We start from the raw sequence: 27681 nt of genomic DNA, 5'->3' as shown, positions 1-27681 counted from the left end.
TGGAACACAGAGCAGACCTGCACCAGATGACCTGAGTGGTCTTGATGGTTCATACTGGACTAGAAGGTCTTTGATGTACTTTGGGCCTAAACCATTCAGTGCTTTATATGCTAGCAAGAGAATTTTAAAGTCTATTCTCTGAGAGACAGGGAGCCAGTGTAGAGACCTCAGAACTGGAGTGATGTGGTCCACTCTCTTGGTCTTAGTAAGGACTCGAGCAGCAGCGTTCTGGATCAGCTGCAATGGTCTGATCGACTTTTTAGGCAGACCAGAGAAGATACTGTTACAGTAGTCAACTCGACTAAAGATAAATGCATGGACAAGTTTTTCAAGGTCCTGCTGCGACATCAGACCTTTAATCCTAGAAATATTCTTAAGGTGATAGTAAGCTGGCTTTGTAATTGTTTGTATCTGTTTTTTTAAAATTCAGGTCTGAATCCATGACAACACCCAGATTCCTGGCCTGGTCTGAGGTTTTTAACTGAAGTGACTGGAGCTGCATGCTGATTTTAAGACGTTCCTCCTTGGTACCAAAAACAACTACCTCAAATCAAATCAAATCAAATCAAATCTTTATTTGTATGGCACTTTTCATACAAAGAGTAACACAAAGTGCCTCACAGAGATTAAAAACAATAACAGAAATTAAAAACATCAATGAAAATCAAGAAAAATACAGACATACTGACCCTCCCACCCCCACCTAAACGTACGCAACAACACACACACAATCATGTAGATATTCCCACACATATTACATGAGGCACTTGAACATCCACCCTTACCACCCACACACACGCACACATACACCAACACACACCAATTGTTACTAAAGAGACATGGCTAGAGAGACATGGCTAGGCACTGAGACCTGAGGTGAGGGAGAAGCTACCTTTGGGGGCCAACCTCACTGAGAGAGGTCACGGTCCAGCACCGCCGGGGCGCCGCCACAGAGACCATCCCAATCCGGGCGGACAGGAGTGCCCGCACCAAGATGCCGAGCCCTCTAGCCACCCGGGCCGAAACAGTCCACGGTACAGCACCCCCAATGGTGGACCAGAGACCACTCCCAGTCCGGTAGGCCCCGATGAGGAAACACTGGAGCTAAAAACTAACACAATAAAATAAGGTAAAGAACATAAAAGCTAAGAACGTAAGGGACTAAAACAGTAAAATAAGACAAAGAATACAAGTGCACAGTAAAATAGTTTAAAGGTTATAACCGCTAATAATTAGATAGATAAATAAATGGGAGACTAAAACAGTGGGATAAGATAAAATAAAAAAGTAGAATAAATAAATAAATAGTTAGTTAGTTAGTTAAAAGCCTGATTGAAAAGATGGGTCTTGAGCCTCTTTTTAAAAACCTCAACACTGTCTGTGATCCTGAGGTTCTCCGGGAGGCTGTTCCACAGACGGGGGCCATAGTAACTGAAAGCCGCCTCCCCATTTCTTTTAGAGCTAACTTGTGGTATGGTTAAAAGGCCAGTGCCGGAGGACCTCAGGGTCCGTGAGGGTTGATAAGGTAAAAGCAGCTCAGTTAGGTAAGAAGGCCCAAGACCTTTGAGACACTTAAAAACAAGTAAAAGAACCTTAAAATCAATCCTGAAACGCACCGGGAGCCAATGAAGCGATTTCAAAACCGTGTAATATGCTCCCGCCCTCTGGTCGCTCGCCAGCACTCGTGCGGCCGAGTTCTGCAATAGTTATGTAAATTGGAAATGCTCTTTTTGGGAAGACCAGAGAGCAGGGCATTACAATAATCTAGACGACAAGAGATAAAAGCATGCATCAGTACCTCCGTGCTGGCCTGTTGTGTTTTTGATGTGTGGGATAAAAGTAAGCTCAGAGTCAAAAATCACACCCAGATTTGTTACAGATTGTGATGTTCTAAAAGCCTGTAACTTTGGTAAAAGTCTCTCTTTCTGGCCTTCAGGACCGATGACTAAAACCTCTGTTTTGTCCTGGTTGAGCTGTAGGAAATTTGCTGCCATCCATGAATTTATGTCTGGAAATGCAGTTAAAAAAGGCATCAATAGGCCCTGTGTCATCAGGAGACACAGCGATGTACAGTTGAGTATCGTCAGCATAACTATGAAAGCTGATGCCGTGACTCCTGATGGCGTCCCCAAGGGGAAGGCATGTACAGATTAAAAAGAGTTGGGCCTAAAATTGACCCTTGGGGAACCCACACTTTTATCTCATGGATTCCTGAGGAACATGTATCCATACTTACAAAGAAGTGTCGATCTGTGAGGTAGGAGTGAAACCAGTTCAGAACAGTACCAGAGAGGCCGACCAGGTTCCTCAGTCTATTTAATAAAATGTGATGGTCTACTGTATCGAAGGCGGCGGTTAGATCCAGTAGTACCAAGACAGTGATTTTATGGTTATCTAAGTTGAGCCTGATGTCATTTAAAATCTTTACAAGGGCCGTCTCGGTACTGTGATTCATCCTAAAACCAGACTGACACCTCTCTAAAATGTTATTTGTGGTTAAAAAGTCATTTACTTGGTTAAACACAAGTTTTTCCAAGATTTTACTTAAGAATGGTAAGTTCGATACAGGCCGATAATTATTAAAAATGTTGGGATCTAAATTGCTCTTCTTCAGAAGGGGTTTCACCACCGCCGTTTTAAAGGAGGTGGGGAAGACACCCGTCTGAAGAGAGCAATTCACCATGTATATCAATTGTTCCTCAAAGAATGCATGAAACGTTTTAAAAAATGGAGTGGGAATTGGGTCTAAGAGGCAGGTTGTGGGCTTTACTTGGGAAAAGCTTCGACCAAGTGTCCTCGCATCTACCAGGGCAAAACTCTCCAGTGTTTCCTCGGTAAAATCAATGATTCGGGTGAGTGAACACTTAAAATCTGATGCGGTAAAAGACTCGATCTGATGTCATTGATTTTACTTCTGAAGTGGTCTGCAAAATCCTCACAAAGGGCGTCACTTGGTATCTTGGAGGGTCTATTAGATTTTGCGTTTGTTAAAAGGTCGATTGTGGAGAAGAGGAATTTTGGGTTGGTTTTATGGCCGTTGATTAATTTTTGAAAGTGAGAAATTCTTGCCTGTTTGACAGTGTTATTATAGGTTTTGAGGTGTTCACGGAATATTATTACTATACTCAGTTTTTCCTCTGTTTAACTGAAGAAAATGATGACACAAAAACTACCTGTTATATCTTTAAAAGAAAGCCTGGAAATGTGGTGTTGGAAAGAAAAGTTTATTTAGGAGTGGAAAAAAAACATGCTTTTAAACTGTATTTTGTTAAGTGCAGGACTCACTGTTTTGGAGATGAACCCATATAACTCCATGTGGGTACATCTCCAAAACCAGATAACTCCATATTTACAAAACAAGCATGAGCAAACAAAAATACGAACAAACAAAAAATACAAAGAAGAAAGAAAAAAGATTCCATACCTTTATTGAATATGAGGTTAACCACTATTACCAGATATTAATATATATATATTATACTCTTGAACTGTTGAACCTTTGCTGATCCTCAGTTCTTTCATTCTTTGTTGCCTCCTTATCATTTATTTGTTCTTTTACTCACAGCTGCAGTTTATTGTTTGGTAATTCATAGTTGAATTTCATTTCAAATGCTCATTGGTTTTGAACATAAAAATGCAATTTCATTGACGATTATACTCAAAACCGGTTGGCCTATAATCAAATTTTAACTAAGTCTCAGGATGACAAACATACTGCCAACCCCATCATCGCCGACTGCATCACTGCAATTTATTTTAAGGTAAAGTACACAGGAAATGACTAAACATCCTTATGTGGGCTAGGGTTATACTAAGTCCACAATCTTGGGCATCTATGACAAATGTGTTACCATGAATGATGAATGCAGCAGCTTCAAGTTCTGTTAACCCATGCAGTATCTTTTAAGAAGATACTGCTAGTGTGATTGTCCAGTTGTAACTCCTCTGTAACATAATCATCATCTGTCAACAAAGACCTTTACAACAACTAAAAGCTGCACTAAGCAATACACACACACACACACACACACACACACACACACACACACACACACATGGATGAGATAATTGTGTGATGTGAAAGAGGTAGCTCATATAGAAATTCCTATAGAGAATTATCAGTCTATTTCAGTTACCAGCTATACAGAGCCTTTTAGTCTCTTTTTACCAATTATTTTATTTTTCTGTCTTCTGTCCACTGCAGAAGATGGCATATTTGCAATGTCCTGCAACACTTATAGCATCTGTGTATATGTAAACGCCAGCACACTGATGTGTTTTAAGCACTACCCCTTATAACTCTGTTCAAATGAGCAAGGTTGCATTCAAAAATGAGGGGTAGAGTTTAAAAAAAAAGAAAAAAGAAATCGAATTGGGCCAAAGTGTAGCATTTAGCAGCTAAAAAGTCAGATATTAGGAGGAAAAAATGTATAAATACATAAATAGGCAACTGTCAGCAAACACATTTTATTATAACCTCTCAAGGTGATAATATGTCAAGTGTTCAGCTTGTTTTGCTGCCCCCCCCTCATCATACACAGTACATTCATTGAGAAAGCTTTTAAAAATTGTATGTTAAACTATAAATTTAAAAAAGATTAAAGAAGTTATTCAGAGTGAGAATAATTCAGACAGAGGATGTTAAAAAAATGTTTTTGTATTCCGGAAAAGATGGTTTTTCCATTGAAATGAACTCTTTCAAACACAGGTGCTCACTTCCCTTTTGGATTTTTGGACTGTGCTTCATATCAGTGAGTCCTGGGTTTGTAATGCTGACGCTGATTATAGCCACGTCGTTGATTAGTTTCCAAGCAGTTTTCATATATGTCTTCTTCTCGCTCCTGCTATTAAAAAAAAAAAAAATAGAGGAATAGAACAAAAATAAAAAATTGACGACTTGACTTAAAAATACTACAGCTCAGTTTGATCTCAGTATCTCAGCAAAACCCTCTGTAATATGAGTTGTCTTAACTTCACTCAATGTGAAGCTCTGGTACTTCTAAATCTACAGATTGTATAAAAGTTGTAACTTCTCAAATGACAAGGTGCTTACTTTTATATTTACCATTTCTGCAGTCTGTGAATGAGCCCTGAAAGAGAGTGACATTTTAATTATATTCTAGCAGTATAATGCCAATAGTAATAATCTTGAGTGTACAATCACATGCTAAATGCAACTTACTGTGCACGTTTGTGGACTTTTAGCAGAATGACCAAAGTAATTATAAAGATCAGGCAACACGCACAAGGAACAGTAGCTGCCATGGCGATCATTAGCTTGTCAGAATTTCCATTTTCCACCGGCTCTGGGGGGAAAATATTATTATTAAATGCACTACAAGGTTAATATGAGGTTGATTTTAGCTCAACTTCCTGTGAAGGCAGTGTGATATTTGTGGAAGTGAGATTTTAGTTTCATAAAGGAAGTTTGGTGGTGCTTGCATGTCCTCTGGCTTGTCAAAATAGCCAAGAACTAACATTTTGTGCCATGATGTAGTTTTAGTAAACATATCCAAGCTCTATGCTTGAGAAGCTGTTTGTCCTACAGAATTATGTTTGAGAAAACACACCTGTGAGGACAGATTAGCTCACCTGTAATTATCAGCTCCCACTTCTGTTCTTCGAGTAGTTCTTTTGTATTGATCTCACAGGTGTAGTTTCCTGTATGAGACAGATGGGCTCTGTCTATGACCAGCGCGTACTGTTTACTCTCCAACAGAGACATATTTATTGTCAGGTTGTGAGCTTTTGAACTCTCATATAGGGGTAAACTTGGGTTGAAAGTGAATAAGATATCCTTGTCCATTTTCCATGTCAGCTGACTGAGCGTGCTTTTTGTCTCGTTCTTGCAGTGCAGGATCACTCTGCTGCCAACCACCCTTGAGATAGTTTTTCCTTCTGTGAGGGAAACATTAATTTGAGACAATAGATTTAATTTTAAATGTAAGCATGTTGTTATTACACTGGAGTTAAAATAAAAGTTTGCATATATATTGGATATATGCTTTCTTTCCCAGAGTTAGATAAGAGGATTGATACCACTCTTATAGCTGCATGCTCAATACTGAAGGGATACTTCACTGATTTTCAACTAGCTTTGTATCAGAGCAGTGTGGCTTTATGTGCAGATGTGTATAGTAGATTCCCTTCATATAAACAGTGCCTAATTATTCCTCATCCTCCCACAGTGAAACTCAGTGAAACTACGTCATTTGGTGGCGTTTCGCTGGCTCTTGGGGCTGTTGCTCAAACTACAGGCTGTACTTTTGTATTTTTGTACTGCCCACCACCTATGCTGGTGTCACCATGGACACTAAGAGTATTCAGCTGAACAAGAGACACACCTGCTCCTCTTTCTCTGTCTTTCAAAATGTTTTCAGACACTTTTTTAATGCCCCTTAATGGCAAGATTTGTGAACAGACAGCGGGCACTGTATTGCTTCCTGCACAATAAAAACAGCGTCCTGGAAACAGAGCTCAAATGGCAAAACCAAGCATCACTGATCAAATATAAACTGAGATTCTGTCACTTAGTTGCATATTTCTATGATTTCAGAAACACATTTTAGCTTACCGTTTGACTGTAATATGAGATCCGGCCAGCTGCTATTGTGCTGAACAGATGAGGCTGCATTACATCACCCACCAGCCAAAGCATTTATTGGTCTGATGCATTCTGGTTGTAGGTTTTCTACCTTTTAATCAAAAGCCAGTGCCATGTTCTTTTCACTGTTTTCTCTGGTCATGTAGCACCAATTCTAAAGACTGGAAAGAGGGGAAACTGCTGCTCTGTCTGTAGCAAGGCATACATTATAGTAGGACTAAGTCTTATCATAGTAGTGTGCTATTAAGCTGTGATTGAGTCCAAGTTGTAATGTGCTGTTCACCAAATTTAATGCCATTTTAACAGCATGGTTGGATGGTGGTTGGATGTGATATTCGAGGAAAGTTCAATCAATATTTATGAACATCTCTCAAAGCCAGAAACCAAAGAAGTAAGTCTCAAATTTGTGATGTCGTAAAGCACAGATTGTCAACTGGCGGTCTGTGGGCCACATCCGGCACATCCCATATACGGAGAGAGAAAAAGCATTGTATATTTAGGATATTGAGTATTTTTTCTTCCTATAATGGAGCAACCGCCAAAACATTTGAAATGTAAATAGTTCTATTAATTAAGATTTTAGCATCCCAAATATGTGCCTTTGACCAGCGGGTATCTCAAGAGGCTATAGATGTATCTATCTGCTTATCATTAGCGGTAGTGATGTGGCGGGTTTGGGTGAGCTTATACTAGAAAAATATCAAATGTCAAAAAGTGACCATGCAACATCCTGAATAACTAACAGAAACATTAGTGAATTAGTTCATCATCTCCTCCCCTCTCTCTCTCACACACCTACAAATACACACATGCTGCAGCGCTGAGTTTGTGTCTCTGTCCAGCCTGTTCTTACTCCCAACTCCTCTAATACTGGCCTTTTGGCAGTGGATCTCAGCGTCAGATGAAATCATTTTGCTCTGTCTGTGTTTCTGTCCGCAGTCCTGATAATTGTTCTACTGTAATGCATTAAGTTTGTGGAGGTCTTTGTGGGTTTCAGTTGGTTGATTAACCTATATTTAGTTATAAGGCGATGCGGCTTGGACAAGTGAAGCTGATAGTAATTCTCAGCTTTTATTAATGGGATGCTGTATGGTCATATCATATCAATAAAATAGTTAACGTTAGTTGATTCAGGGAATAAAGGGAAATATGCTGATTCGTTGGTGGCACGATGGTACTATGGTTCGCACTGTTGTTATAGTCAGCCTTTCATCTGGTGACTCTCGAATCATAGGTGTGAATGCGGTTGTCTGTCTCTGTTTCAGCAGGCACTGAAAAATAATTTTCTATGCCCTTACCAGCAGCCACACATCCAACATTATCATGAGCAAATGTAATCATTACCACAAATAATCTACAAAGTGCCTTTAATATTGCTGCCAATTCTAGTGTTATGGTGTGATTTGTCTTAGTGGTGTTACTGTACCATAGCAGAATGATTGCTGGACAAAGCTAATGCATTCTGAGTATATTTCACTTCCTATCTGCGCATACAGTTAAGATTCATTAATGTTCCCATCAGTTGTTGATGGGAAAGGTATCATTGTAACACTTTACCAATAATAACATTTCACTTCAGACAGGACTTGCATGGGGAGGTAAATTTAAAATCAGTATGTCACTAAATAACATTCTGATAAATGTCAGTAATTGCATTGAGTGGAAACGGATACTTTCAGTGAAGTCAAGCTTTTTTATGTTTTTGCATCATATGTAAGTTATGTACACAAGGGTTCCCCAAAGTGGGGCCCATGTAGGGCCCTCATAAGGGTTGATTCGACCTTCTGGATGCTTCTGATAAAAAATTTAAAAAGTGTGACAGGGACAAAAGGCATTTCAATTAAAGAACGTGGGATCCTAATAGAGACATTTTTTTCTTGTCGTATGGGGTAAGCAGATCCCTGGCAGATTTGGTTGCGGTCTGTTGACTCATCTATGGCCTCAGGCTAAAGGTGAATGAAATCCACCTACAAGCACTTCTTAAACCCCCTTAACACCTTATATCTTGTTTCTTTAATCTGTACAAAAACTAAAATGCAAGAACATCATTTAGCTGTTCATATTCAGACTCACATTTACTGTAAAGATATGAGAGTGGTATTGATATTCTCATCTAACTCTCAGGAAGAGAGTGAATGAACATATTTCCCAAACCGTCAAACTATTTCATACAAATTGTCAGATTAACAGTGTTGTAAATTAATTTTACCTGCTGGTGAGAAAATCCACAATATGCAACATATCAGAGAAAAGGTCCCGTTGAAGCCCAAATATTTACAAAAATTCTCCATTCGACCTTGAAACACAGACAGTTGAATTATACACACCACGTTTACGTAGGCTTCTAATTTGGTCAATTCCAAAAACAAGGTTCAAAATTCTCCCATGTCTCCTGGCCAAAATAGGCAGCAATAACAATGAATCACAGACTAATAAAATGAAAGTACAAACACAAAATGCGGCAAAAGCTCAGAATTAAGCAAACATGTAAAAGAAGTCACATCCTGTCAAACCAGATCCAGTCTGATAAAAATAGTGACTCCACTTACCGACAGTGAGTATCTGCATCTGCTGTTTGTCACCTTCTAGGTTCCTTAACTCTAAAATACAGCTTTAATTTAATTTTACTAAGGCAACAAAAAAGGAATGAACTGTATACTGTGTATGTATATGAGAATAAATGAAACTGAAATTACTGCAAGTGACACTTGTCAAGTGTGTCAAGATTAAACCTGGCCAGGCCTCCCACACAAAAGGGTGCAATACAGGAAGTGAGTGTTGTGATGACTCTGGTGGTCTGGTGACTGTCTTTGATGTTGCATTTTGTGAACCTTTTCTCAGACATTTTGTTGAAGACAACATATTGCAGAAATTTAGCTATATTTTACTACTCTACCCATTTGACCTCCTGAGCTTGAGAGTCCTTAGTTCACACTGCATGTTTTCTTTTTTGTGTTTGAAAATGCACAAAAAAATCCACTGACAAATGATTAGTATGAGATAGAGGCGGACAATTGTTCAGGCTACAGAATCAGCAAACCAACTTGCTAAAGTGAATTAGTCGGGAACCTCTCAATTCATTTTCAGTTTTCAATGGGCGCTATCAACAACCATAAAGCAAAAGCCTTCTGCACGCAATTGGAAAGCCGTACAACCAGTCAGAGAAATAAAATATGTAACACTGAGCGACAGACAAATGTAAACACACTACAGCATGCAGAGATGAGCTTTAACAGTGTAGCCTTAATATGTCTGCGAACAAATGTTGCCATTTTTTCTCATCAGAATTTGAAAATAGTACTTAATAGGAGTGTGAATCTTTCAGTACCTCATGATTCGATTCGATTTGATTTAAAAATATTGGAGGTGTAATTTCAGGATATACACCAGTCTGTTTTGCCAGTGGCATATTATGATATGAAAGCAAAGTATGCGTGAAATTATGGAGGTTTTATTATGTACAAGTTTTTTTGTTGTAGAAAACCTTTCTCCCAAGTGTTGGGAATCAGAAAGTGAAAAAAAAACATTGTAATTATAGTATAGTATAGTTCAAAAAATGGACACACTTTTCCAAAAAAGAGTCCCATGGTTTTTTTGCAGTTGTTTGTGTATCCCATTGTCTGTGCCATTCTGCAAAGGAGCTCCTATCTGTGATGATGCAAGGGGCCACATCACACTCCTGACACTTCAGAGAGGGGCCTGATTCTCCTGCCTGCTCTGCCTGCAGTGAACACAGAGTTTACACCCATATGAGGCCCTGCTGCTTGTTAGACTGTCTCCTGGTTTACCCTTGTCTCATTATTGTTATTATAGGGGCTACCAGAGTTTATTCTAATGCAGGAGGCGCTACCAATAACACAGAGCGATAGAAACAGTAGGATTAGACCAATCACAGTGCAGTTTGCTCGAGATGACGTATGGGATACGTAAGCGGATACAAAGCGTCGGCTCGTCTTCCGATTGGTGGACAAGACCGAAACAAACCTCTGACCTCTGCAAAGGAACCATGGGAAACCAATATGGCGTTTAGCATCGATGCTAATGTACTTTTATCATCGAAATATGGATAAACTATGGGCGGAAGAAACCCTATATCGGATCTATCATTATGTATTTATTGAACAAGGTCCTGTAAAACACTTGTATTCCAGGGCTGGATACTGAGGATTCAACGAGAGAGAGAAGAGCTACAATGCATCGGACACATCCCTCTGAACGGCGCAGCCGGCAGCTTTCACCGGCGAAAAAGGTAAAACGACCCGACAAACGGTCTCCAAATTATTAAGACTTTTCCAAATAATAAAAAAATACAGGGTTAAGAATAGACTCGAATTAGTAAATATCGTCTATAATCGACGATTAGGGTTTTTGAATCGATTCTGAATCGTTAAAAACGAGAATCGAGATTATTATGTGAATTGATTTTAATAGTAACACAAGTCGAGGTTGTCTGCAAATCCTGTATGAAGGGCAGAAACCAGATGCATCAGCCAGCAAATATGGTAAAATGGACTTGCACTTTTATAGCCCCTCTCTGGTCTCCCGACCACACAAAGCGGTTTTACACTACAAGCCATCTTCACTCACTCACACACACATTCATACAGTGGTGAGGCTACCATCAAGGGTTTACCTGCTCATTGGTTAACGATTGACATCACACACCGTTGACACAGCAACCACAGCAAACACCCAAAATAATTTTGGTTTCATGATGTTTCTTGAGACTGGATGAGAAAGGGATTGAATCGCTGATCTTCTGATTAGTGGATGCATAATGCAAACGTCTGGTCTTGTCTGGTTCCCAGGCTATAGTTATGTCAACAAGTATTATTCTGAAATTTAATATGAAACAGACCTTGCAACCTCATTTCGGCAGACAGAGTACACCTTAAAAAAGCAAAATGGATCGTTTGCTATTGAATTTGAGATGTCAGCTCATGTAAAATGAAAATGAGAAACAGCAGGCAGCGTTTTCATTATAGACAATGGCAGCTTTCTCTCAGGCTTGTTTTATGGTGTTCCCCGTGACTGGTTGAGGGCAGGAAATGCAACAAAACTTTACCAGCTAGTGGCTACTATTTTTTGGGTTTCTCAGGGTTGTCTGGGAGTTTGGTTGGTTTAGTTTAAGGGGTGGTCTCTTAGTCAGACACAACCCAAACAGATTCAATTTTCTCAAGAGCCACATCACAACAGGCCCACACACAGCAGACGTAATGACGGCACATAATTGCAGAGTGGTTTCCATAAGGTGTGTTTACTAGACTCAGCGGGCATTCCCTGTTTCCCAAAAGTCTTGATTGTCTTTTGTTGTGGAAAATCATAGCATCTCTTTCAGATAAGCCATGTGCTGCGATATCAATAAAGACTGTTTGATATCATGGTAGCCCTCCAAAACCTGTTTCACTCTTTAGGGTTGGGTAGTCATGGATTACATGTAATTGGGATGACATAATCAGATTACAAAAAATAAATAGCAATATTTTTAATGCTTTATTTCAAAGTTATCGAAAACGAACCCAAAACTATTCAGGTTATGTTAATTTAGTTTGTAATGTGATCAATTGTGTTACTAATTACAAAAAAATGGTCATGAAATTTTAATTCAGTAACTGACTATGTTTCAAAGTAATCTGACCCATACCTGTATGTTATCATGTTTGTGAGTTTGTGAGTTTCTGCTTCATTTGCCACGAATGGGGCTTTCACACAATCACATTCAGCAGTAAAACGGTCAGTGAACAAACTGTTTCCCACTAGTGTTGCATAAATATTTTTGTTTGTCTTTCTGTCGTTGCAGAATGAGTTTGTATGCTAGGATCATGGATCTCAGGGTGGTTCAAGTGCTTCTCTTTAGAGAACCGCTTCACTGCATTTAAAGCTCTGTGATTACGTTTTTGAGCCACTAATGATGATGAGCAAGGGCATGTTTTTCTCCTTTCCAAATCCAGTCTACCTGTGGAGATATCATGGAAGTTAAAATGAAATATAAACATGCTCATCTGAGTTGCCTTCAATTTCTACCCGGCGCGCACCGAAATAATCCTTTAAAACATGCTTAAGCTCAGAGCACTTTGTAGGAAATGTACAAGAATAACAAGATATTATTATTAGGTCCTTATTCAAACATGCCATTCAGTACAGTTATTGTAGTAGTGTTCGGAAACTATTGAAAGCTCTTGAAAGGCTTCTCGCATAACTGACCATACATGGCACTCCAGCTGTGTTTAATGCTGTGAGTTTTGGCTATTTTTTGTTAACTTACAAGTCACTGGTATGTTGGCCCTCTTCGAAGTTCCATTTACTCAAGAGATTTGTTGAGATGAAACTGAAATAGTGAAAAGGCAAAACTGGTCAAATATCAGAGCTGCATGTCAGCTTGTTTGGCAGTGCCCAGTAGTGGCCAAAAATCAAGTAATGCAGTTTCAAAATACAGAACAAATGAAGGAACAACATGCAGAGCGCTTGTGTAACTATCATGTGAAACCACAAAAGGACGTACCAAGATCAAGATGGTGCATCATGTGGAAAATGAGTGTAGAAATATTTAGGAATGTTGAATCAATTTTCACATGACTAGTTGTGAAATAATACCAAACCGATCCAACTTTTGAATACATATAAGCTGAGTTTTTGTCTTTTTTTTACCTTTTTTACCTGACTTTTTTTTACCTTGTTTAAACCAGACTGTGATGGAAGAGAGAGAAAGGCTGGATTTGGGACTAAAAATACCTTTTACAATACTGCCCCTTAGTGGTGATTCAGTGGTAATCATCCCAACCTTTCATCAATCCTCAAGGCTCAATCATAGGACTATTTTAATACACACTCTCCTCTGTATCTTATCCTTTGTCAAACAAGTAAACCCGACTTATAGTACAGACTTATAGCTGGAGCATGCATTATGACTGTAATAGTTTCAAGGTGGAGTTTGCATTGTCTCCCTGTGCTCACATTGGTTTCCTCCCACAGTCCAAAGACATGCAGATTAGGCAAATTGTAAATTTACTCCCCTCAGATTCGAATTAGCCAGCTTGTCTGTTAATTTATCATTTATTTTACACTAACAGAGGGTTTTGTTTTTAATTGTCTGCGAGCTTCTGCAAAGCCTGCTAATTGTCATTGTAAAAAGTCTTAGCGTTATAAAAGTAATCAGCCTTCATCTGTGTGTCATTTGCATATTTCAACATTAAATTTCAGGGGCAACCTCTAGCGTAACTGGTGGAGTGTGTGCCCCATGTAGTCCTTGCAGTTCGATTCCAACCTGTGGCCCTTTCCTGCTTGTCATCCCCCTTCTTTCTCCCCCCTTTTCTTTTTTTTACGTTCTGCTTTTACACCTGTTTATTTTAGCATTTTTTCACTCCATTACATTTATCTAATGGCTTTGGTTACTTGTCACTTTGCAGATTTAAATTAATCCAAATATAATCAATAAATAAATTATGATTCACTGTAATGATAAGTCAACATAAGGAATATAGGAATCACAATGTAACCAAAAGTATAAAAAAGTAGTTAAAATTAACTTCACATTTACCCCCTGCAACATTAAATTAAGAAAGACGGAAATGCATCGTTTATCATAACCCTGTATTAACAACATACATTATTCATAATGACTTATTCTGCATAATGAGTGCTTTTGCTTTTGGTACTTAAAGTACATTTTAATGGCAGTACTTTTCTTTTTTTAATTTAGTTAAAATTTAAATGCCAGACTTTTTCCTGTAACAGAGTATTTTTAGTCTGTTGTAGAAGTATAAAGGAGCATAAGACTGAAAAACTCAAGAAAAACTCCATTATTCAGATTTGGATTAATACCTGGTGTTGCATGTATCTGTAAACAACCAAAAAACCTGCATTACATCAAGTATGTCACATGTATGTATATGCACGTCTAAATAGATGTTTTCTTCCTACTACTTGACTATGTGTATCCCCTTTAACAATTGTATTATTTTAATGTTTAATATAAAACATATCTATAGGTCAGATAACTGAACATACTGCATTGTGAACCTAAATTATTTGATTTTGATTCTAATGTAAAGTTTTAACAAAGGCCAAATCTACAATTTTACTTCTTCTGTGTGTGTGTGCGTGCGTGCGTGCATGTGCACGTGCGTGTGTGCGTGTGTGCGTGTGTGCTTGTGTGTGCGTACTTTGCAGAGAAACACTGACACAACACTTCTTGACCACGTGTGACTTTTTATTGCGTTGGTTCACATTCCAAAAGAAGATACTGCCACACATCTATCAGCAAAGAAGACTACAAGTTAGTAAAAAGGATTTTTTTTTTTGTTCTTTCCAAAGATTAATCATGTCTTCTTACAAACATACAGGCAATGCAACAGTCTTAAAATACAAAAAATCATACATTACCAGTCATATCGAAGTACACAAGAAGGACCAGCATCGTGTTTTAATTGTAACACTGTTAAATCTTTAAGCAATTTGGTGATTCTTTGAAGGCTCTTTTTGGATTCAGATTCCACAGCATTGGATTATGGGAGGCGAAGGGATGGCTGGGGGTCACAAAGGGGTCACAGCTGCCTTCTCTCTGAGTTTCTCTTGAGCCGTTTGATCATACCCCCAAAACCTACACTGTGAGGTGTCTGTGCACCCAAAGGCACATGTATCAGCATATAAGCCTGGAGTGTGTGAGTGTGTCCAAACATGCAACTTTATGCCCTAATGTCTTCTTAAGATAGATGAATTATCATGTCATTAAGCCATCTGTGCTGCATAATAGAGACATGTTTTCATGTATGTGGTTGTGTGGGTTCATGTGTGATGTGTGTTTGAATTCATGTATGTGCTGAGGGGTTGCATACAAAAAGTCAGATAAAAAAAAAAGCAAATAAAACATCGAATTCACATAGGTCCCAGAGCAATATAAGCACTTGCTACAATCTTACAACATTTGAGAATTTACATTTACAGATAAGGCACAGGAAATCATACAGTGGCAGCTGTTTGAGTAAACAAAGCCAGAGAATGTGAGAGGAGGATTTGTGATAAACCCTAAGGTATATTTTAAGGCTTAACATGCTTTGTCTTATAATACTTGGTAACGATTTGCAAAGAAATTAATCTTTACTCAGATGCTTGACGATACCGCAGAGGAACATTTTGCTACTCAAAATAATAAATCAGCTTCTTATTTGGAGATGAATTAATTGTGAACTGTTTCTCCCAGAACCACTGTAGGAGAAAAAAGGCGCAAAGAATAAATCAGCAGGAGTTCTTTTGCTGTTCTTGTAGGCTTCTCAGAGGTTCCTCAACTCTGAGAACAGATAAAATACGCAGAGTTTAGTCTTGAATTTGATCACTGAGACACATTTCTGAAATTGTGCAGGCTTATTTATAAGCCAAACAAGTTTTCTTTTGGATCTTACGTTATCTCAAGAAGGGATTATTTCCGAAAAATAAAGATTATTGCAGTGTGAGAGGAAAAATAGCATTTTAAAATCCTCAATTAGGGCTGAGACAAGAGTAGGGCTATTTTATGGGACCTGAATTTAAGAAGTATGAGAAAATGTTCAAAAACTCATATTGATGTTATATTTATCAGTTATATCTAGAAGAAAAAGGCTGGACCAATATATATATATGTATATATATATTTTTAAAAAAAATTTTCCTTTTGTCTGGGGGGAATCTTCTCGGGATTTTGAGATCAGTATTATTGTCGACAATCAATATTATTATCACATTTATAACTTGTGTGATTCCAGACAGTGAAATACAGCCGCTCTGTACATTATGTACATTATCAGACATGAGATAGGGCATTATGTACAGCGGGAATTGCCCCCTAGTTGTTTGTTTCTTTGTATTTAAAAGCTTGTCCCGAGTATTGTTGTTTTCTTGCGGGGGTATGAACTTGCTTTTGGTCACGTAATGTCAAAGTCGAAAGATTTTTTCACAGCCAGGTCAAGGATGCTTGTTTTCATTGATGAGCGCCGTTTCTTTTATTGTCTCGCCTCCAACAATACTTTGTGCTGATGGTGCATGATCTTTATCGCCCGGACGCCTGTTTGTACAGCACGAAAAGAGAGGATTTGGCCTGAGGTCGCTACTATAGTTCATTCTCTGATAGGGGCAAAATGAGCCCTGCTCTCTGCCGTGGACAACTGATATCACAGTAAAGGCTACAAAACATGAGCAAATCTAAAATGAAGAGAATCACATTGAAAAAGACATTCAACATGTGGTCTGTTTTTTTGTTGTTTTTTTTTTTTGTTTTTCCTCACTAACTCAGCTCTGGCTGTGCTACCTGGTATATAAACATGAAAAGGAGAGAAATGCTCTGAAATTCATGCACATCTCTCTTCACTTGAAAGAATCCTGTGTAAATGGATGCATAGATGAGGTGTTATGAGGGTTAAAGGCCTTGCACAGAGTCTAAACCTCTGAATGTGCAAAAAAAAAAAGAAAAAAAAAGAAAGAAAAAACAAGGTACGCTCTTCCTCAACCTGAAAATGGACTTTTCTTCGTCTTCTCAAAGAGCTGTGTACCTGTAAATGTACCGGCACTTAGTCGTGTGATGTGTGTACATGCGAGAGCCCTCTCACACGCGCCGTGTGCAGCGGCCACATACTGCATGTGCAGCGTGTCGCTGTCTGAATGGGAATGAAAGTCAGTGCCTAACTACAGCGAAATTACTGATTTGCAGACACACAAGTATATTATAACTCTCTTCCCCCCTATCTACTCAAACCCCTTGTAAAAATGTCTAATCCTCCATTGTAAATGATTAAAACTCTTTCAATAGAAAAAGATGTTTCTAAAAATTGAACATGGATTTTCATCAAGTAAAAACATTTCCCCCCTGCATGTGTCCACATTTTTTAAATATAAGAACACGCTTAATAAAAAACCTACTTCTCCCCTCTTTACCTCTACTTTTTATATTTCATTTTTTATCACAAACACGCAGATTTTTTTTTTGTAGAATTGTTGCCCGTGTCTAAAGGTTTTAATCTATCCCTGTTGATTTTCCATCCTTTGTTTTTTGACCTGCCTGTTCAAGAGTGTGCGTTGTCTTGAGTTAGGTGTGTGTGTGCTCTCTCTCTCTCTTTTGTTGGTGTGTGCAGGTGTACATGTGCTCGCTCTCACAGGTTCATACAGTGAGATCGTCTGACCTGGCCCTGCTGCTGGCTTTGCTCAGTCGGCTCAGCGGTCTGGTGTCTTCTATCGTATCCGCCGCCTCCATCCCTGCCTCTGCCGGAGTTACCCCCTCCCCGTTCACCGCCTCCTCTACCTCCACATCCACCTCAGCCGGCTGCACCTCCTCAGGCGCCTCCTCGTGTAATGTCACCCCCGCTGTCTCAGTGGTCTGGGCGTAGGAGGGCAGAGTCTCGTCATACACTTTAGAGATGTCCTCCATGGGCAGCACCTCCTCCGCCTTCTCCTCCAGCCCCGGGAAGGGTGGGGCGCCTCTGCCAGCCTCCATGCCCACCTCAGCCAGCGGGTAGAGGTGAGTAACGGGAGCTTTCTCCTCCTCTAGCAGCCTGTAACCTTTCGCTCTCTGCAGAGAGGGCACAGCCAGGGGGGGCAGGCTCTTCCCTTGTAGCGGCAGGGGGGCCGAGCCCTCGCCTTGTGCTGGGGCCGGGGCCGGCTTGCGAAAGACAAAGCGAATCTTCTTCAGGCCCAGGTGGCTGATCTCCACGAAGTTGAGGAAGAGTGAGACACAGGCCACGGCCAACATGAAGATGATAAAGACGGTCTTCTCCGTTGGGCGAGACACAAAGCAGTCCACCGTGTTGGGGCAGGGCCAGCGGCTGCATTTGTACAGCGGCAGGATGCGGAAGCCATACAGGAAGTACTGGCCCACCACGAAGCCAACCTCGAAGAGCGTCTTGAAGATGATGTGGCAGATGTAGGTCCTCAGCAGGGTGCCCTCCAGCCTGAACTTCTTGCTTCCCTTTGTGCTGGTCTCCTTAGTGGTGCGGACGCTTCCCTGGTCAGGCGCCAGAGGGAGTCGCTCCTCGCTCAGCTCCTGCTGCCGGCTAAGTTCTGCCTCCTCGCGCTCCTTGCGTTTCTCCTCCATGTGGACATGGTGCACAGCGTGACCCACGTACACCAGAGACGGCGTGGACACAAAGATGATCTGCAGCACCCAAAGTCGTATGTGGGAGATGGGGAAGGCCTCGTCGTAGCACACGTTCTCACATCCGGGCTGCTGGGTGTTGCACACGTAGTCGGACTGCTCATCGCCCCACACGAACTCCGCTGCCGTGCCCAGGATGAGGATGCGGAAGATGAAGAGCACCGTGAGCCACACCCGGCCGATCACCGTAGAGTGCTCGTTAACTTCCTCTAAAATATTACCCAGAAAGCTCCAGTCACCCATGATCGGTCCGTAGCACTGCAGAATGAAGGGTGGGGTAGGCAGGGACACAGAGGGTGCAGACAAACAGGGAGGGTGGGGTAGGCAGGACAGACAGGGGGAGGGGAATAGAGAGTGACAAAGGTAAGAAAACTCAAACTTGTCAAAAAACGTTTCTATTCCGTAATTTCAGTCATCACACGTGATTCTAGTAGAAATTAGGAGGAATTTGAAACTTCGGAAAAGTGGCGTTCGAGTCCATTCTGTTTCCATGAATTATTGTTAGATAAACAACAGTCGACATACTAAGTTGTATTTTAAATTAAAATTTTAGCAAGGTATTGATCGTGCTGTTTAGAAGACAGTTTGTTCTCAGTGTAAACGCGAACATTAACAGAGGTGCAAACCAAAAAGTAATTCGCTCTAGCTCTTCAACAAAAAATTCAACACAACTCCTGATAAAATAAAAAAATAGTAAAGCGAAATCAATAAGTAACAAATAGTTCCCTCTTCTGTAAGGTACGATATAGGTTAAATGTAATCAAATGGGCAACTTGCCACAGCTGCGGCTCCGGCGAAGTTGAGTCCTGTCCCGTTCTCTTGGCACCCGGCAGGGAAAAGTGAACTTTTTTCTGCCCTCTTTCCCACCTAAAGCCCCGTCCTTGTCGCCCCACTGAGCAGATGTGAATGAATCGGCTCTGATGGTTGGTTTTTAGTTTGCTGCAATATTTAAGCTTGGAGCCAGACGGCCTTTATTTGCCGGGCGACGTGTGGTGACGCAGGAGACAATAGGATCAACAGAGCCAGAGCAGGGATGTATGGGAGCAGGCCTCAGGCTCCCACACCAACATGGACACTGTACGGCCAGGGCACTGGGTCCACGGCAGCAGAGCGGGCCGGCTCCATGCATGCAATTTCCTCACACATATGTATGCAGAAGCAGAGATACAGTTGATGAAACAAGAGCAGCAGCTGATGTGCCTCCAGCTGCACTGCCATGCCCAGCATTAGAGAGGCAGATCAGTGACAAACTATCAGCTCAGGCAGGGACGAAGGAGAGTTTTTGCCCTCGCGCATTAACACTGGACATTGTTGTTCAAACAGCAATTCAGTGCAGGCAGCAGGAGGTTATTTCAGCGGTGAGTTTAAATAGGATAAACACTCTAATATTGAGTCGTATAGATTTTTTTCTAATTGTTTTTAGAGAAGGTGGTGGTCAATTCTTTGTCATTTATTTTAATTTATTATATTTCTCCCATTCTGTATGGGCTTTACAATGCATCACAAATATATGAGCCAAATCCAGAATGGCATACATGCCACAATGATACTAAAGGAGTCCAAAAATAAAGAAAAACAAATAAGTTAAATTAAAATAAATTGCAACGAAATTCACAAATCCCAGACAAAAACATGTACTGATCTAATATTGCAGAGATCAGTGTAAATTTGAATAAAGTTGAATAAAGTCCATCTTATTACCTTTTTGTGGCTTTTGAGACAGAATCAGCACATCAAAATTAAACAACAATAACCTTTTTTTTTTATCTTTAAAGCGGATTTTTTTTTTATTGAACAATTCCATGCAAAATTTTCATTCCTGATGTAGTACAAAAAAAATTGGACTCACTCAAAATTTTTCCAAAACCCCTCACATATTCTGTTTTCCTTTTGATTAATTTAGAATCTGCAAACTTCAAGAGTCAAAAAAACCAAAACCTGTTCTTAACTGTGAAACTAAAATTCAGTGTCATTTATGATTTAGGGCTAAGCTTTTGTTTAATGGTTATATAGAACCTTATATTTGTCCCTGTTAAAAATAATAATAATATGAAAATTACATTTACCCATTTTGTTAGTGTGTGCTTATTTTGTCATTTAACATAGTTATCTTTTGCTGACATAAACATACGCTTTTTTGTAGCTGTGCTTTCTAAGCAGAACAGTTTTTTGCATCTCGATAGGCTCTCAGTAAAGTCTCAGGTGACCATCTATAGTGTCATCATGCGTGAGATTTACCATAGTTGATTACGGAGTTCAGCTCTGTGTGTGTGTGTGTGCCCGTATCATTATATCTGTCACTTAGCTGGTATGTGAAGAATGTGACCCATTGAGCGAATGCACTCGCTGAAATATCTCTATTATGCAGGTTAGTCAAACTTTCCCGGCTCAAAGAAGAAAAACATTCAGCAGCAGTCTTTGATCTCTGAATCATCCACACATGTTTGAACAGAGGAAGAGCTGCTGCGTAGCCTAAAGATGGCTAACCGAATATATTGACTTCTCATTAAAAATCACCTCCAGGTTTGCACAAATGCAATACCGACCTCATAAGCCTCTCCTTATTAATAATATTAGGAATCAAAGAGATAATGACAAACATGACTACTTGGATTCTGCAGATCTTGTTTTTTAATGGGTTGCCCTGGCATTTTTGACCTGACAAATATATTTTACTATAAGTATATACCAGTGTATATATATATATATATATATATATATATATATATATATATATATATATATATATATATATGTAGTATTATGTGTGTAAATTATTCTATATGCAACTCAATTGTTTTATGGAACGGTCAGTTTTGGGGGTGGGGTTTACAATGGATTCAGCTAATTAGAATAATTGTAATATGATCAAAATCAACAAGAATAAATATATATATATATATATATATATATATATATATATATATATATATATATATATATATATATATATGTATATGTATATATATATGTATATATATATATATATATTCAAACCATAACATTCTTATTTTTATAAGGTATTTCAGTACGATAAAAGGCTCTAATTAGGTTGCTGTTAAGCTGTTTTATGTTTACCTCATGACTTCATTATTTTTTAAAATTTTAATTATTATAATTATAAATATTTGTTCTTATGTCTGCTGTTAAAACTATTTGGCTTAATAATAGCCTATGAAAAAATGTGTTTAGAAAAAGCATTATCGAAATACACGTGTAAGCTGTAAATTGTACCAAACTTAAAAGATGACAGAAATTAAACATTCATATTTTTTCATCTGATACTTATAATACAGTTTGCCCTATAAAATATTTCTCTGATTAAGGTATTTCCCCCAGCCAAAATAGAATAATGATACAAATTCGAGCTCACTGCTCTTGTAGTATCTAACATGTGCATGAACCAGCATCAGTGAAAACAAACTGATCATCTCTGAAAAAAACTTAAAAGGTGTTTGAGAACTGACGGTTTGCAGGTGCCACATTAATTTTATTACAGGTTGTTTTAACATGAAAAATACGGCTTTATTGACAATAGACAAGTTTTCCTAAATGTCTATATGTTTTATACAAGTTTATCTGCAAATGGGGAGCAGGATGTTATTGTTACATACGTTAGATGACTGCACATTGTGTTGAAATGCAGAACCTTACGCAGATTTGATTTCTTTGTGCCAGTGTTTAATACTTTCATTATAAACCTCACTCAGACGCTGGAAAAGTTTATTTGGATAAAGCTTTTGTTTGCCTGTTATCCAAACTGTTGAAAACTTGTTCTCCCGGTAAACCGCCGATGCACCAAATTAAAAGGAAGGAACAAAACAATTACATGGCAGTCTGAAACAGACAGTTTGTTTACGGTCACACAACTCATTTCCCCTTGCACAATCTAATTTCCAGGTTCCACAATTGTTTCATATTCCCAGGACCCAATGAAGTTTGAACAATGCAGTTTTCTTTGAAGTCTGGTTTGCATTCATTCTACTGATACTTTAAAAACTCATATATATACAACACTTATATTAAACATTTAGATTTGAAATTTTATTACAAATCAATAATAATTTTATGTATTTTATGCTCTTTATGTAGAATATTTGATTTGTTTGAATGGATAACTTGTGAACTTGCATACATTAAATGCTGCTTTTTAAGGCAGCATGACCCACTACACTCAATCAGTTTTAATACATATGTTGGATTTATTAATGTCTACTTTAAATGGATAAATTATCAAGAAACAGTGACACATTTCAATTGAAAAATAAAACAGACAAAGGAAGAAATACAGTATATTTTAATTATTCAAATTGTTTTATCAATTTCTTATGACCTCATTCTACAGGCCACATGTAGTTATATCAGAGGTCAAAATCAAGAATCATTAATAAATATAAGTCATCACTCCTTTTATGGAAATATCTCCACTCTGCCCATATTATTACAGCCAACCCTCACTGTCTGTCGACCAATCGTCTTCTCTCTCCTAGGTGACATCACTGGGCTGCTGAACTATAGAAAGCCGACCTCTTCGTGTCTGATGTGTTGGTTAGTGGCAGATTTGGCCTCCACACTGAGCTTCACTGATCCCACAGCTTTTCACAAATGAATGATGTAATCTTAGAGCAAAACAAAAAAAAAAATGAGAGGCACTAGTTTGTTAAATGTCCCCAAATCATTTGTTTCTCTCTTAATGACATCCAGGAACATCAGTGTGTATGTTACATAGCTAGAACTAGACTCTATACATCCAGGAGCGTCTTCTCTTATAAAAAATGTCCCCAACAAAAAGCCCAAATACTCGCTCTCCTCCGGGCCCTGGATGGCACATGGGCTTAGCCCGGTTGGGTCAGGGGATAGAAGCCATGTTCAGAGCTCTGTGGAGGCATCAGGGTGTATCCAGTGAGCTGGGGGACCAGGGGACTCCCTTTAAAGAGCTGTGTGTTGGTATAGTGGACGCTTGCATGCTAAGCCCCACGGTGGGCCCGTGAATGGCACCGGGATTTTACACAAAGACATGATGTCATGATGCAGGGTGCGGACTCTATTGAGCACGTGCAGTGAGGCGTGAGGCCAGATTAGACCTCCGTAGCAGGGCACCAACTGGCCGTTAATCAGAATGCTAACACGCTAACAAACATATCGTACGGCGATCTGCCTACGCGATGGTGCCACGCGCTTCCTGCTTGCAGGGCCTTTGAAAGACAGGAAGTAACTGAAATCTTACTGTTGTAACGACCTTATCGACGTGATGCGATATAAGACACGTATTTCATCAAACAGTATGCAATATGTGATTCTGGCACATGGTTTGTTTTGGCCTCCTGGTAACCTCTCACAGTGAATAGATACCCTTTTCCTGACTCTTTTTTTCTTTTTCCAACTCGTAAACACTATAAGCTCTTATTGATGTCCTCTTCTGATGGATACTTTTGATCTATAGTGAAGGCACAAGGCAGTTCTCTCATAGCAGTGGTGCTTCTGGTCAGGCCACAACAAGAGATCATGTCCTTGTTGCAGCATGTGGTTGGTCTGTTTCCCTTCATCTGCACCCCTCTCAGGGAGTTATCAACAATATGGACTGCAGCACAGGGCAAACTGGCCATTCCAAACTAGCAAGCACAGATGTGTAGATTTCAGGGGGGATGCAGGAGACACATGCCCCCTTAATATTTAGAACGTGTGCATTTGTCGCTCCCACTTAATAAAAACATAAACATAGAAGAGGACTTTTTATTTTGGTGAAAATTTCTAACAGAAATTGATGCGTAGAAGGTGCAAATTGGTGCATACAACTTCATTAAAATGCAGTAAATTAGGACCCCTAAACCCACTGCCTCATGCATTCACCTGGCCTTTTTTACTCCCAAATTGTCAAATGCTGCCATCCTACTTTGTCAATGATCTCGGTGTCCGACACTGATGCACAGAGGCACCATGTGGCAGTATAATAATAATAATAAGTTTTTCATGCACTGGGCAACAACCTAACTTGTCAAATATACCGCTTAAAGGCATCCTTTGCAGTGGTATAAAACACACCAGCTGGCGGTGGTGTAGAATAAAGACCAAAAAAGTCCATATAAGGTGGGCGGGAGTCGAAGTGGATTGGTCAAACAAACTCCGGACTTAGGTTTACAGTGTGAACCCAAAAGTCAACGAGTTATTTTAATAACAATGTAGTGTGCTAGTATGTGTGACATGCTACCCTAGTTACGCATGTCATGTTGCATAATGTTATAAACAACCGTACTTATTTTAAGCCAAGCCATGTTGTTTTTTCTAAACCTAACCATGTGCTTTTGTTCTTTAAATGTAGGGACAAAAACCCCAGAACAAAAAAGTTTATTGTGAAAAAGAATCTATGCATCTAACGAGCAGAAACTGTATTTTTCCTGTTTGCAAAGACACAATGCATGTAGCAAGCTGAAATTGACACGCCATCTTTGAGAGTCCAAAACTGAAGCAGGGGGGTACCTAGCACATCATATTTAAATGTGAAGGCACACTGATAAAGTTGTTGTATTTGATGAGTTTGGATGGGGATGCGTTTGTCCCTCCCAGTGTTGAAACAAAACCTACGTCCTTGTAAGCAAACGTGCAATCTTCATTCATACAGTGCCTTTTAAGAGAGAAGTTTTGATATATTGCACTGCTGTGCTGGCATTCATTCAGTTGCAGCTGATAGTGTGAACTGTGAGCTCTTTCTCTCAGCTCTGCTCTGAGGATGAGGGTAAATGCAAACTTAAATAACTTAAATGAAAGGCGAGGAATCACTCTGACTTCTTCTTTTCAGCTGATGCTTACAATCAACCAATATTAACTCTCATTTTGAGTCAGCTCAAAATAATTGCTTGCAATATCTAAGCCTCCTTTGCATCAATAGCCAGGCTCAAATCTGCTGGTTATAAGTCCTCTGGTGAGTAAAGGATGCCCCCTATCAGCTTCAATAGATTATTCAAATCAAGTTTAAAGTGTGTCATGCAGGAAGACTGCTGTATCTTATGACCTCAGCATTTTGAGCTCACAGCACATCCTCAAAAAAGTACAGATTGTGCAGTTGCAGATGTGGTACTTTCCTTAAAGAATAAGACTCTACATATTTTCGTTTTGCTAACAAACCCATCGAAAGACCAAAACTTCAAATACCTTTGTCCTCCTTCTTACTTTACTGTCATGTCTGTAGCATTAGTTCTGCAAATCTTAAAAGCAGGTCACAAAATAGTTTTATTCTTTACTAAAATCTCACTGTAAAAATACGCTACAAGTCATGCATTCAAAACCTTGCTTGAGTAAACATGTTTGATTTTTTATTACTGTATCATAGGCAAATAGACTTGCTTGAGTTTCTTGAAGATGTTTCGCCTCTCAGAAGCCTCTTGTATGAGATAAACGCAAGCAAGTCCAATGATATAGCACTGAGAAATACAATGACTGAGAATCTTCATCAGCCTAAAAGTGTTCAAGTATTATAAGCTTAATTTCAAAAGTAGAATTACTTTTTCTTCAGAAAATACATTAATGTGTATTTTGACTCATTTGTATACTGTTGAGTTGTTTAATCAACAACATTGCATCATATTCTTTAAGATCACTGAGTATCTGTAGCATTGCTGTCCTGTGATAGCCATGTATTCATAAAGAGTAAAATTTTCATGGTGTCAGGAAAAAACAGCCCTTTTCAGCACTGTAATGATGCATTTTTCAGCTGATCCAAAGTGATTTTTAAATATTTTTTTAGCTTAAAGGAATACTTCACCAACAAAGGTATCCTTTGTACATCTGCAGCACTCATATTGCAGAGGTGTTTTATATTGTAATGTTTTAGTGAAAATGAATATGTTTGGGCAGTACTGAGCATACGACTGGATAAATGAGTCTTGGGTTATATCGCATGAGTTTGTAAATGGATGTTCTGATTTAGTTTTGGTGTTGTTAAACATGGACCCCTTTGGCTTCAACTCATCAAAAGTGTTTGCAGTTTATGAATTCTTCATTCACTGCTGAGGCATGCAAGAAAAACATGTTTTCTTCCTGAATGCAGCATCACACAGGGTGAGCAACTGATATACAAATGACCATTTTGTTGGTGAGGTATATCTTTAAGAACTGGAAGATTTTCTCAAGCTATGAAGGAACAATTCATCCTTCAGTTTATCAGAAACATACAAAGTCAAAATCACCAAATTTGGGGTTGCATGGTTTTCACTGGACACGAACAGTATTAAAGAATTATAATCTGAAAAGTGGTAACTGTGCAAAAAAAATATCAGTGATTTTATGCAAATATAGTGTTTAAAATTGACGTGAATGCGGCGGTTCGAGGAAAAATCTTACATTTTATGTGTCTGGCTCTTTTCTGTCACTATTTTAATTGTCAGTTTCATACATAGTATCATACACAGAAAGGAGGCATTCACAGCGGGTTTAAAGAGATGGTATCAGCGATGCCCTTCACAGATACAACGTGACCTGGGGGCAGCTCTGAGTCCCATGACATAGCACAACACTAAGACCTCAATGGCGTAAGGCTTACGCTTAAAGACAGAGATCCACTTGTTTCTAAACACTTGTTTGTTCAGTGTGCAAGCATGAGACCATAGATATTTGTGCCCATGTGTGTGCCATCGTTTCTCTTTGTGTTTGAGTGACCTACTGCCTCAGTGACAAAGCCTTCATGTTTTCCTCTTTGTGGGGCTTTTTTTTCATGCGTCATCTGTTTAGAGCACCTTCTTTTGTTTTGAATTGAGCTATTAGATGTCCGGCAATTAACCAGACAGCTTTCTTTGTTTGACGATAACTTTTGCACGAACCTTTCTCACTTTCACAAGTGTGAAAATTCTCCTCCGGCAATTTCTCATTTCCTCTGAGAACCGAGCAGTCGTTTGTTTCCTGCTACGGTGAGAAAGTTTGAAACTGTTGACAAAGGCATCAAAAATTCCCTGAATAAACAACAGCGACA

At 39.2% G+C, this 27681-nt stretch overlaps 2 protein-coding genes across 5 annotated transcripts; both read right to left on the bottom strand.

Moving 5' to 3' along the window:
* Nucleotides 1–3203: 3203 nt before the first annotated feature.
* Nucleotides 3204–9335, bottom strand: LOC121948909 (uncharacterized). 4 transcript variants are annotated; one of them, XM_042494443.2, is made up of 6 exons: nucleotides 9154–9335; nucleotides 8814–8900; nucleotides 5593–5898; nucleotides 5183–5306; nucleotides 5054–5090; nucleotides 3204–4844 (listed from the first exon to the last, which is right to left on the bottom strand). In XM_042494443.2, exons 1-6 carry the CDS (start codon nucleotides 9170–9172, stop codon nucleotides 4749–4751), a joined length of 669 nt encoding a protein of 222 aa, XP_042350377.1. In that variant the 5' UTR covers nucleotides 9173–9335; the 3' UTR covers nucleotides 3204–4748. The 4 variants fall into 4 exon arrangements, with proteins under 4 accessions (XP_042350377.1, XP_042350379.1, XP_042350380.1 ...); XM_042494445.2 differs by having other exon boundaries at nucleotides 3204–4841; XM_042494446.2 differs by having other exon boundaries at nucleotides 5066–5090.
* An 8394-nt stretch (nucleotides 9336–17729) lies between these two features.
* Nucleotides 17730–19634, bottom strand: LOC121948910 (gap junction alpha-8 protein-like). The gene is made up of 2 exons (XM_042494449.2): nucleotides 19497–19634; nucleotides 17730–18977 (listed from the first exon to the last, which is right to left on the bottom strand). The coding sequence occupies exon 2, from the start codon at nucleotides 18960–18962 to the stop codon at nucleotides 17730–17732; it is 1233 nt and encodes a 410-aa protein (XP_042350383.1). The 5' UTR covers nucleotides 18963–18977; nucleotides 19497–19634.
* Between the last annotated feature and the right edge of the window lie 8047 nt (nucleotides 19635–27681).

This window comes from Plectropomus leopardus, chromosome 10, assembly GCF_026936395.1.
Source record: "Plectropomus leopardus strain MGB_pleo_1.0 chromosome 10, ASM2693639v1, whole genome shotgun sequence".
NCBI classification, from domain to species: Eukaryota; Metazoa; Chordata; class Actinopteri; order Perciformes; family Serranidae; genus Plectropomus; species Plectropomus leopardus.
The sequence above is the reverse complement of the archived record's forward strand: the minus strand, read 5'-3'. Positions and strand labels throughout refer to the sequence as shown.